This window comes from Haemaphysalis longicornis, unplaced genomic scaffold (genome assembly GCF_048455015.1).
Source record: "Haemaphysalis longicornis isolate Haplotype H1 unplaced genomic scaffold, Haemaphysalis longicornis Haplotype H1 scaffold_1, whole genome shotgun sequence".
Classification (NCBI taxonomy): Eukaryota; Metazoa; Arthropoda; class Arachnida; order Ixodida; family Ixodidae; genus Haemaphysalis; species Haemaphysalis longicornis.
Window position 1 is genome coordinate 222779864 of NW_027526203.1, and position 12528 is coordinate 222792391.

General features: G+C 48.3%; 2 protein-coding genes across 2 annotated transcripts in view; both read left to right on the forward strand.

Moving 5' to 3' along the window:
• LOC144142213 (uncharacterized) overlaps positions 1-12528 on the forward strand; it is a 41993-nt gene that overhangs the window by 20065 nt on the left and 9400 nt on the right. The window contains exons 5-6 of the mRNA XM_077673575.1: positions 8037-8132; positions 8516-8612. Coding sequence (XP_077529701.1) covers positions 8037-8132; positions 8516-8612 — 193 coding nt within the window. The remainder of the gene's footprint in view (positions 1-8036; positions 8133-8515; positions 8613-12528) is intronic.
• On the forward strand, positions 1206-3593 carry LOC144168469 (uncharacterized). Its single transcript, XM_077697450.1, has one exon. The coding sequence runs from the start codon at positions 1265-1267 to the stop codon at positions 3383-3385; it is 2121 nt and encodes a 706-aa protein (XP_077553576.1). The 5' UTR covers positions 1206-1264; the 3' UTR covers positions 3386-3593.

The following is a 12528-nucleotide window of genomic DNA, read 5'->3' on the forward strand; positions in this document are numbered from 1 at the left end:
GTGAAATTTGGAAGGCTGTTGACTGATGCTGTCGGCCCATCTTGCGTTTGGATGCGCAACCTTGGGACTCTGCAACAGAGGGTTTGCATGTGAACTGGATAACCAGAGCTGGACAGTCCTTGTGACTGTTGAAAGAGGCTGCTAGTTATTGAGTGGGTGCAAGGTTGGTTTTTTATTATTATTCAATTCTTATAGCTTCTATTCACAATGTCTCTGTTCAGTAGTTTGGAATGTGCTGTAGGGTATGGGAGGGGTGCTTGCTGCTCCATGGTTGGTGTGCCCAACTGGTGTAAACGGATTGAAATGTTAAGTGTGTGTTGACAGGGTGTCTACCAACCGGGAAAACCGGGAATTCTCAGGGATTTTGAATAGTCTGGAAAAAATCAGGGAAAACTCAGGGAATTTGACAAATTTGTGCTTCTATCAGGGAAAATTATCTGTAATAAAACACGGTAATGCTGGCTCGAGTAACAGAGCGAGTCGAAAGCGTACAGTTTCCCCGCGCTGTCTCTGATGGCACCGTCTGATGCAGAGAATGCGCTTCGTGCGGATCGCAAGTGAGCTATTCGACCGCTTCGACGACCCCCCGACCCTGCCTCCCCACTCCGCGTACGTTGCGCGCCGCGACAACCGCGATAGCTTTTTGCAGCAGCTACAGGTGAAGGGGGAAGCGGTAAGTGTGCTACTCCGCCTCGGCCGCCGGGGGTGCCGGCGTGGCGTGTTGCTCCCCCATTCTCTCCGCGCAGTAGCATGCAGTAGCTTCAACACCTGGTGCCATCTACTGCGGTTTCTAGTAAGTTGACACGTGAATTTGGCGTAATAAAAAAAAAACATTTTCCTTCATTTTAATAGTTAAAAGTTTGCAGTTGTGTTATAAATACGTCTTAAATATCGAATATATACATTGTACCCTGTTTCAAGAGCTGATTTTTAACTGCAAGCCGGCACTATATTTCGCTGCGTAGGAAGACACTGTGCGTGTTTTGGCTCCGTACCTTTCGCTGCGCGCCAAACGAATTTGACGCGGAGTGTACGCAGTGTAGGTGCGGTGGTTGTGATTTCGAACGTGAATCCCAAATCAACTCTCTGTGCTTGTCCTGTGCAACGCGTTGATGTGACAAGTATGACGACTTTTAAGTGCACTTTCGTCCAAGACTGGACGAATCCGGAACATTGCCAGTTTGCAGCCTGGGTTAGGCCCGTTGAAAGTAACACGAACGCGGCCTACTGTGTGCTGTGCAGAAAACAGTTTTCGCTCAGCAACATGGGAAGAAGAGCTTTGACAAGTCACGCGGAAAGTAAGAAGCACAGACTTGCTGCGACCGGAGCCGCAACACCCTCTGTAACTTCGTTTTTCACTACGCCGGCAAGGAAGCCGGCGGCGGCAATTGTGCAAGCCGGGCCAGTGGCGTCAAGTTCTGTGCCGCCATCATTTGCTTCAACTGCAGCTACAGACATCCAACCCGAGCGTGCAGCAAAGGATATCTTTCAGCGTGACATAGAGGTCATAAATGCTGAGGTGATGTGGTGTCTGAACGCTGTTATGACGCACACGTCATACCGTGCTGCCGCGGCATCGGCTTCTCTTTTCCCTTTGATGTTCCCGTCGTCAGCTACAGCCAAAAAAGTGCAGCTTGGCAAAGACAAGGTGGGATATACAGTTGTCTATGGTCTTGCGCCGTTCTTTAAAGAGATCCTCGTGTCGGAAGTGAGCCAAGCCTCGCACCTTGTCGTGGCGTTTGACGAGTCGTTAAACAAAGTTGCACAAAAGGAGCAAATGGACGTGTTGGTTCGCTTTTGGTCGGAGGCAGAGGAGTGCGTGAAAACGCGCTACCTGACGTCATGCTTTCTTGGTCGCACGCGGGCCGAAGAATTGGTGTCCGCATTTAAAAGTGCCACAGATGGACTCTCACGGTCCAAAATTCTTCAGATATCAATGGACGGGCCAAACGTAAACATGAAATTTCTTCGTGAGATCAAGCAAGAACTCTGCGATTCCAGTGACAGCCCCCAGATTCTCGAAGTTGGAAGCTGCGGCCTTCATGTTGTGAATGGTGCGTTCAAAACCGGACACGCGGCAACAGGGTGGCAACTCGTAGAATTTCTCCGGGCTATCTACAATTTGTTCAAATGCGTACCCGCTCGACGTGCTGAATACGCACGCATCACCGAGAGCAACATCTACCCTTTGAAGTTTTGTGCTGTGCGGTGGCTTGAAAACGTGCGTGTAATTTCGAGGGCTCTTGAGGTTCTGCCATATCTAAAGGTCTACGTTGAGTCGTGTCGAAATGAGAACAAGCAACCGACTAGTGTCAGCTATGACGTGGTCGAAACAGCCATCCGTGACCCCCTGCTGCCTGCGAAGCTAACCTTTATGCTTAGTGTCGCGGAAGAACTCCAGCCGTTCCTGGCTCAATTCCAGACTGATTCGCCGATGTTTCCATTTCTTGCAACAGCGTTGGAAAATCTTCTGCGATTGTTAATGAGTAGAATAGTAAAGAAAGAAGTAATGATGGCTGCGGACAGCCCACTGAAGTTGGTAAAGGTGGACATGGACCAACCTGCAAACATTCTTGGATCGCCCAAGATTGACCTTGGCTTTGCGACGAGGAATGCACTTCGAAAGGCCCCAAAACTTTCAGATTTGACTGTCCTTGCATTCAGAAAGGACTGCGCCACTTTTGTGAAGAACTGCGCCAAAAAGATCGCGGAAAGGTCACCATTGAAGTTTAAACTGACGAGGGGATCGTCGTGTCTGGATCCCGCGTGCGCGCTGATTCCCGAGCTTGGGGAAAGGCGTTTAAGTGAGGCACTCGAAGTTTTAACAGAACATCAATGGATGACCGGAGCGGAAGCAGATCACACTTTGCGGTCCTACAAGCATGTGTGCTCTTTAGCCTCTACGCAGGCAGCGTTGAAATGTTTTGACCGAAGCACGCATCGGCTGGACGCCCTTTGGGCAGGTGTCTGTGGCTCAAACAAGGAACTGTTCACTTTCGCCAAGATAATTCTCTCTCTTTCGCACGGAAATGCGTCTGTTGAGCGGGGATTTTCCATCAACAAGGACTGCGTTGTCGAAAATCAGAAGGAACAATCTCTGGTCGCCCAGCGAATTGTCTTCGACGCCGTGTCGTCGGCTGGAGGAATTGCCAGTGTACCGTTGACGAAGAGGATGCTTCAAATGGTGCGTGGGGCGAACGCGCGATGGAAGGAAGAGCTGGAGAGGACGAGAAAAGAAAGAGCCGATGCATTGAGGAATCAACGGGAAAGGAAACGTGCGGCCACCGCTTTGAAGGAGCTTGAGCTCAAGAAGCAGAAAGTGTTGGCTGATGCCGAGATGAAGGTGTCCCTGATCCAAACCGAAATAAACTCTTTAAAGCAGTGAAATTTTGCTTTTTTTTCGTTGTTTTTTTAATGAAATAAACATTACTTGTTACCATTCAAACTGTGTTATGTCTTTTCTTATTTTATAACATGCTTATTAGAGTGTGACAGCATCTGGCGAAATGGTGTCGGCCTGCCTTGCCCTAAAACGAAGTTCTGTGTCACTCAGGGAATTTAGCAAAATCACTCAGGAAAAACCTGGAAAACTCAGGGAATTTGAAAATGTCAACTTGGTAGACACCCTGGTTGAGAAACTGGGTGCTGTTGTGAATGGGTATAGTTTGTAGGTAAACTGGAAGGGCTTAAAGGAGTGCTGACACCAAACTTTTATGTACTCTTAGATGCGAAGCTCACATGCTCTGGGCTGTGTCCCTCCCTCCCTTGTTGTTGTCCACCGTCTGCACTCTAGTGCACATGCGCGTCTTTGCAGCCTCGTCAGCGTTTTGGCTGATGTCAGCGCAGTCCACAATAAAAAGAAATACTTAGGCGGTGCCCGGTTTCGATCCCACGACTCTCTGGCCGCAACGGGAGGTACGCGGCGCTCTTCCCACTGCGCTACAAACCGAGACGGGAGCAGGGTGGCGAGTTGGGCGAGTTGGTGTACTTGCATCTTGGGGAACGGCGCGAACTAACAGGGACACAAAAAGAAAGAAGTGGACAGGACTAGCGCTGACTTTCAACTCGATTTATTGGAAAAGACGTAACTACTTATACATACACAGAATCCTCCTCCCCCACCACGCCACGTGCCCACACCAGCCAATGACATACTATCAAGACAATGGAGACGGGAGCATGTGCTACGAACGCGCCTTATGTCCTTCACTGATTCAAACTACGGCAAGAAGCTACTGATACAACAAAGGCACGCGAAGCTGTACGTTAATGGAAACGACGAACTGAAAACTTTAGAGGAGGATGTTGAATTTCCTGCGGGAAAGCTGTGGCGGGAAGCGCCACGCGCCTTGCAGCTCAACCAGAGAAGGAAACGAAGAGGGCGGGCAGCGGGGTAGGAGCGTCAGCACGCAATAAAGAAAGACGAGAACCAGGAGGTGTTCGATCAGGTAACGCGGGCCTCGGTCTCTTCGCTGTCTCTACATTTCTCTGTCTCTACATGGGGGTTCACACTCATTCCCAGTCGGGCTCCGATAAATGAAACAACATAACGGCAACACAATGGAACCTACATGGAACCCCCATGATGCTCCGCATCCTCCTCGTGGTTCCCTAAGGGAAGATGGTGTAATTTTTTTATTGGTTTTATTGTTGCTTAATTCTGAAGCAGCGCTTTAGGTAGTTGAGAGCTCAATAATAATTGCAGTAGAACCCCGCTGATACGACTTCGCACTGTGAAAAGCGTCGTGAGATTTTGTAAAATCATAAAAACCGAACGACAACAATTACGGCTACAGTTTCTTGCGACGGATTTGCTAGAAACTTCAATGTCAACTACAAAGTAATGCTTTGCCGGGCTCGGAAACCCAAGTCACTACAAAAAGTAAATGCAAAAAGAATAATGCAGTGCAGGTGCCAATTATGCTGTATTATTACAAACATTGTATTGCAGTTCACTGTTTCTATTCCTGCCAGCCAGTGTGAAATAGTGGCTCACATGATCACGACAAACACATGTGGAAGCCTAGCCTCATTGGCAATTCAGTGCTGACTAGGAGAAATGAGCACCTGTACAATGCCCCTGCAACTGGTGCGCAAGAAGGAGAAATGCCAGCGAGGATAGGGGAAAGCGATTGTGCAGAGAAGCGGGCCGCTGCTGGACGGAGAAGAAAGCTGTGCCGGAGAGAACCGATAGGACGGGCGCAACGGACCTGTGACACTTTCATTTCTTCCACGAGCCAGTCGCGTGGGCCGTCAGATTATGCGGGTCGGGCATAAAATTGCATCGGATAACCGAGGATTTGAATGCATTCTTTCTATGGGGACTTCGCCAGGACTCGACCCGGGACTCTCGAAACCCAGGTTGTAAAACCTGGGGACATAAAACCGGGCTCCATTGTACATAGAATGGCCTGAAAATTGTCATTTTTCGGTTTTCTTTGCTTCGAGCCCAGAGAGCGTGTATGACAGAACTGCAGCATTATTTCACCATTTTGTGTGGATGTCAAAATGCCACTGCAGAACATGGCTGAGCTGCCTGAAGGTGCTTAGGCCTACCATTGCAGCGGATATTTGATACTGCTTTCAATAAAAAGTCAGGTGGAAACTTCTATAGCGATTCTAGGCTATATTATTGGCTCCTTCCCTGCATGTGTTCTTGACAAAAATGCAATTCTGGCGAGCAGCTTCACGTAGCTCTGGCGACGTGCATCAGTTTGTGATTGCTGCCAGCGCCTTGTCGCCGCTGCCCGAGCCACGCAAGTGGAGGGGCGTCACGAGTTTCTGCTTTTCCTTCCCACGTCACCTTCTTTCCTTACCACGGGCAACTATGCACTAATGTCGATTTGCTGCGTGCCGTTCCCTGTGCTGTTTGTCAGCGCGATTAACGAGATCAAATTTAAATATGTGCCCTGCATTTCAGGTCGTTTATGCATCAGCCAGGGTATTCTGTTGAAAAGGAAGGAAACTGCGTGATAATCTGAAAAATTGGTGTCAGTACTTTTCTTAAATTTTTCTTCACTATGATTAACACATTGTGGACACGGCATTCACACACAGTAGAATTACAATCTATAAGGACCAAAAAGTCATCATCAAAGAAGAAGACACTGATTACATTTATGATATCAAGAGAGCCAGCACCGACATTTTTGGTAATGCTGTTACTGGCCCTCTAGACGATGTAAATGGGATCCGCATTTTTTGCTTTAAGGGGGCAGACTGGTCTTAGAGCTATTTTTTTTATTTACCAACCAATTTTAATGAAACTGCACTGCATTATAGAGTTTTTTGTGCTTATTTCAAATATGCCACTAGATTTTTTTCAAGTTGATTATATTTTGCATTAATTAATGATTAATTGCCATTATTTTGGGTCGCAGTTACAAAATAACCACTCCATACAGAATGGCAATTACCGCGTGGCTAGGCAGACAAATGACTAAAGAATACAACGTAGGAAGAACTTTTTTGATTTAGCTATTTTTGGTCGTTTTACAACTCTGTGAACTTCGCTTCTCCCGTGCTCTGCCAGAAATGGCTTGCAGGTGGTGCCAGTTGAACACAATAATAATTTTCCAAAGCCTCCATTTGAAAAATTTGTTTCCAACATTGTATTCTCCACACATTTCGGTATCAGAAGCAAAAAGAATTAAAGTTGTACCTGCTCCAGGTGCCGAGATATCTGAGGATGAAATGCTAGCTTTGCATTGCAAGAAAAGTGCCATTTCACCATCGAATTCTGTGCTAACTGAGCTGTAAAGTGCACTTTAAAATGCTATTCTAATACAATAACAACAAATTAGGGTTCCTTTTGATGAGGAAATTTACAAACTGATAGAAAAATGGCCGTGAAGGTCGAAAATGCCATTTTTCAGAAAACGCTTTTTTTACCGTTTTTCGGCCTCAAAGACCCAACTGCCCCCTTAAAGGGACGCTGCAACACTCTTTGAGCAGTGCAAGCAAACTGTGCCATGCTTAGCTTACACTACCAAAATACCTGAGCCAAATATTACACGTGCAGGTGAGACGGTGAGCACGCAAATCGCTGTGGAAGACGCGGAAAAACCAACCGTGCTCTCTTCAGTTCTCCTCATTATGCTCCCCTGGCATGGCCTAAACGACGTCATTGAGGCCATGGCTGTCCGATCGGCTGTCACGGTCAACTTTGCGGCTCATTTCTCGCATTTCCTGTGACGACACGCCGTCGTCAGCGCTGTGTGCAAACCTCTTCCATGTCTGAACCTGTAGGCACAGTTTTGCCGTTTCTTGTGTGCTTTGAGTGCATGCGGAGTTTGAGTAATGAGCTCAATACTTCCCTTTCAACCAGACCACTCTACAACAAACGTTTATTGCTTCAAAGACGCCCTACCATCCGGAGCGCGTGCTTCCGAGCAGGCACCCATGCCTGTTCTTTTGTGGCACCAGACCGGAAATAGACCCCTCCACTTCGCGGAGAAAAGGAGAAACTCCCCTGCCTGTGATATATCAAAGGCTGCTGAAGAGAACACCGCGAGCCGCCCCCCCGCTCTGGGAGAGAGCACACAGCTTTCATCGCTTTGTCCGCAGTCGAGTTGAGAGGGAATGATTATGCGCAATTTCTCATCACGCGTAGTTTCGGTGATAGTGAACGGATTTTCACAATTCTTGCAGGAGGAGATTGCTGGGGCAGTAGACTTTACCCCAAAATACATGCCTAGTAGTCGATGGTACGTGTTGCAGGGTCCCTTTAAAGGAATGAAATTGTGTGAAGGATGAAACTTTTGAGGAACCAGTAATGCCTGGAGTCAGCTTATCTGGGAAACTAATGTCATCAACTAAAGCAACAAAAACACGAGATGTGTACATTTTTATTTTGGGCATTGCAAAAAAATAGGCAGCTGAATAACAATGTGAGGTGTGTTGTCGTCTTTTTTTTTAAATGTTTATTCCTTTTAAGTTTTGCAGTGAGCATTAAAAACTTGCAAATGTGCAGTTCAGCACTGCACTAGTGGCTGTGCTGCCACATGTTATGTAACCCAACTGCCTTCGTTTTGCAGACGGAGGACGGCCCCATTGTGAAAGGACAGTTCATTATGAAGCCCCCAGAAGAACGCTACTGCTACAACTGTGGCCTTCAGGGACACTTTGGCCATGTGAGTGAAATCCTCCTTGGCATGCACTGAAGTTTGTGGCAGCAGAAGGCCGTTCTTGTTTCAGCTTTTGAAAAGATTTACAAAAGAAAACTGAGCCACCATAATGGACGAACACTGGAAATGCACTGGTGTTTCAAACTCAATGGGCAGTGAAAACTTTTATAGTGGTGTAAGCTACCAAGTTGTTTATAGGTGTGGGATATGTATTGCAGTCCACAAAAATGTGAAAAGGAGAGAGAGAGAGTTTTAGCCCCCCCCTCGTAAGATGTTTGCCTGCTGCAATTATTATTTGCACTGGTATCATTTGTTCTGATGACCTGCGGGGGGGGGGGGGGGGGGGGGGTGTTGTTTCTTTTCTAATCCCAACTGATTTTGTCCTGCAGCAATGTTCGCAGCGGAGGCTGGGCTTCAGGACGACCCCGTTCATTGTGTCCTACAAGGACCCACACGGCCCCCCAGAGCCGCCCCTTGTTGCTAGAGGTGAGCAGAGCTTGTGCCTTGGCCCGTCCTCGGCACGGTGCGTGCACACATGGTGTGTGGATCATCGATTTGGTCCTTGTTGATGTGCACAGCTCACATGTTTGCTTTTTTCGGTGGTTTGTGTCCGGTGAGCAAGCTTTGCAAGTGCCATTGTGAGACCCACAGGGCAAGTGGCAGCCTGCTGTGATTTTCCACACAATTGTGCGTGGGTAGCGTCGACTGAAGCAAAGAGACGCCAAATATGAGTTGTCATGCCTTAAGGTGCATTGCATGAGTGATGCAACGCATCACTTCTCTGTCAGTACCCCTGTGTCCGCCCCTACTTGGGAATGTTGAAGCAGGTGTGACAGCTGTGATAGGCACTTTTAGAGTCACCCAGATCACACCAACACTGTGCTAGATGAGTGCGAGCCACCTCGGGTGGATTGGGGGATACAAGTAATGCCCCTGTCAAAAGTGCCCATTGAAGTGCACTTGCACCAAATTCAACAGTGCTCCCCGAATGACACTTTGGCTGCACGCTGCGAAACTGCGAAATAAAGTGTCCTTTGCAGTGGTTGGAGTGATGATAGCAGTCATAAATATTGTGCTAAATATAATTAAATGTGTGTCAATTGCTTAAAGGGGCCCTGAAAGGCATTTTGAGCACACTAAATGAACTAGCGCAATCGCTAGATTGGGTCGCCAACGTCACCTGTGCCAAGTATTACTCTTTTACGCGCAGCGGAAAGCTCACACTTTTGTTGCAAAGTTTGTCGCTTTTTTCTCACCCTTTCCTTCGTGTTTTTGGACGCCGCCATCTTCACATGTCTACATCATCGATTCCCAGATGTTCGTCATGAGCTAGACATCTTGCTATTGGGCGGCTTTTTCACGCACTTCCGGCAAAGAGATGAGTCGTCTGCTCAGCGTCGGCTCGCCGGCTGATCTGCCAGCGGAGTGCCGGAGTGCACATTTTACGACAAACGAAACAAGTGTAAACAAACGCTTAACCGTTTGTATTGAATGCAACACGGCCATAACACGACGTGGATTTTATCTTACGTGAGTACGTACCATAAAGAAAGTCCCGTGGCACTTCTTTGGTGCAATCGCAGAGAACGCCCTGAGCCGAATGCCCGGGTTTGACGCGTACATTTTATTCAACTTCAAAACAATCCAGAGATGCGTTTCGAACGAACGCAACGTCACAACATGCGTTGCAAGTCTGAACCGCGATTGACAGACGATGAGTTGCCTCCTCCTGCCCGTCGTAAATTCGGCACTCACCTCACACCCGGTTTGCGGGGACGAGCAGCAAGTCACAACTCTGGCGCGCAAGCGGGAAGGCTTTTAGCCAGGCACACTGCACATACCCCATGCGAGGTTGAGTGGTACGTCGTTCGAAAAAGATAATCCAGACCATGGGAAGCACTATCCACCCGCAGAAGTACAATGTCGCATTTCATCGCGAAACGAACGCGTCCACAACACACAGGAGGCGATGCACACACACACACACACAGCTTCGGTCGCTGCATTGGCTTAGCTGCAAGCTTCGTTCGGACAATCAGCGATGCTACGACGATACAGAGCTGCGTGAGGACGACGTGCTAACCACTTCACGTATTTAAAAACACAGGGGCAAAGAACTAGGTTCATCGGAAGCAAAAAATCTTTCTTCCATTATAGTGCCTGAAATATACTGGCTAGTGTGCCGAGGGCGGGCTCCAGGCGGGCGCCGGGAGCGATGTACGCGGCCGTCTGCCGCTTGGGGCGCTGCCGTGCGGGAGTGTGCGCGTTCATCCGGCCCGAGCAGATCGCGCGGTTACCTCCGAGCTGCGTATCAGACGGCAGCGGCAGAACTTTCCATTCCCGCTTGCGACGAAAGCGAGCGAAAGCGACGGGAATTCTGTCGCGCAACCAAAATTTGTCCCGACCATTCGACAAAAACGATCGTCGCGCGACAAAGCGACGGAATTCCTGCCGCTCTCACTCGCTTTCGTCGCAAGTGCGAACGGGCCTTTATGAGCAATCTCCGCCCCACATAAAACAAGCTCTTGCTTGTCGCCTGAGCATACGGTTGATATCTGACTACGTTACACTGTGCTTGCCAGTGTATTTAAACGATGTCACTAGGTTTGAAACGTACGCGCTCGGCGTGCAGCTTTGTAAACGCAAGCGGTTTCACATACGCACGCTATTTTGCTGCTAATAGAGTTTTAGTACAGCGTTTGTGGCCTTTGCATACGCTAAACGCTAAATTTTTGCGTCCCGCTACGTGACACGCCGCCAGGCCGCACACATGCGGCCAGGTCATTCGTTCGCTTTTCCAGCCTGTGTCCATGGTGTCTACAGAGATGAAAAAGCCGAAAGAGCTGGCCCGTAGCAGACGGCAGTCTGTGGGAGCGCAATAGCGGAAGTACGTCACCGCTGAGGAGCGGAGCATCATGGGAGGGGAGGCCAACAGTGAAGAAACAGTTGAAAGGAGGAGGAAATACGGCGCGACGATAATTCGCGGTTTTTGATTTACGATTTCTCAGCTAATACTCATCGCTTTAACAAAATTCTTGCAGGAGGAGATTGCTAATACATTGCTTTATTTGGTTACATGTACATCCATGCATCGGCGGAAGGCATTTCAGGACCTCTTTAAACCTTCTTGTCTTTATCGTGTGAGAAACAATGTAAGCACTTTATTGGGCTAATAAAATGTATGTACATAAGTTATGGTTGACAATTATGTACTGCAAGTAGAGAAGTGGATGCGTTGCATGTCTAAAGAACAACAAACTTATTAACAAACTGCATGGCCGGCTGCGTCAGACTGAACAGATTGAATGCATGCTCCAGTCGCGTATTTATACTTGTGAGCATACCGCCCGTGTGATTTTATGTTCCAATTTTATTGCTTTTATTGATGCTTAATGGTCTGGGGAACCCGACACAGCACTTTAAATACTTCAGTGCGTGATAATTAATTACATTGAACGGCCTGAATATCGTTTGTTTCAATTTCCCGCGCTTTCAGGCCGAAAGGCTTGAAAGGCGTGTTGTTTCGACCGCGCCGCCGCCGGAGTTCAACGGCTGAGCTGCCTGAAGGTGCCAGGCCTAGCTTTGTGGCGGAAATTCGATGACCGCTTTCAATAAAAGTCCTGATGGCGACTTCTATTGTGATTCCGGGCTATGTTATCGCTTCCTTTCCTGTGTGTGGAACTTTATTTTTGCCAACACCATTTTTCTGGGCAGCGGTTGTGCCTGTATCTCTGGCTACGTGCACCTGTTTGCGAATGCGCCGGCGCTCAGTCGCCGCTCACGGGGCCGCGCACGTGAAGTGACGTCACGTGACGAGTTTTTGGCAAGCACTTGCCGCGTCACTTGTTTTGGCTACCATGGGATGATGTCACGCTGATGTCCATTTACTGAGTGCCACTGTGCGGGCTGTTCTTCGGCGCGATAAATGAGATCCAATTAAAGTATGTTACAGTTAAACCTCGATATAACGAAGTCGTAAAAATCGGCACTATGCTTCGTTATAATGAAATTTCGTTGCATCGAAATTCGGTACCTACCAAAACAATCACTCCTTTATTTCCTCTGGAAGTAGTCCGTGACCTTCTTTCACCCGCACCCGCTTGTCGCTGGCATCCATGTTGACGCACAGAAGAGCCGTGTACGCAGCTTACTTTGCTTACCGGCGTGGCACCCATTCCCTTTCAGTGCTAGCGTCCTATTCGGCAGCATCTGATAAAAAATCCTGTTTCGTCCGCATTGTAGACTTCCGATGGCTGGTATTGCGTCAGTATTTTCAGCATTTCCTTCTCCAGCCAAGTAGTGGCTTCAGGCGCATCGGCCGATGTTGACCGACCACATTTTGCGGTGCTGAGAATCACGTACTTAGCTTTTAAAATTGTTGACAGCGTACTTTGTGATATCG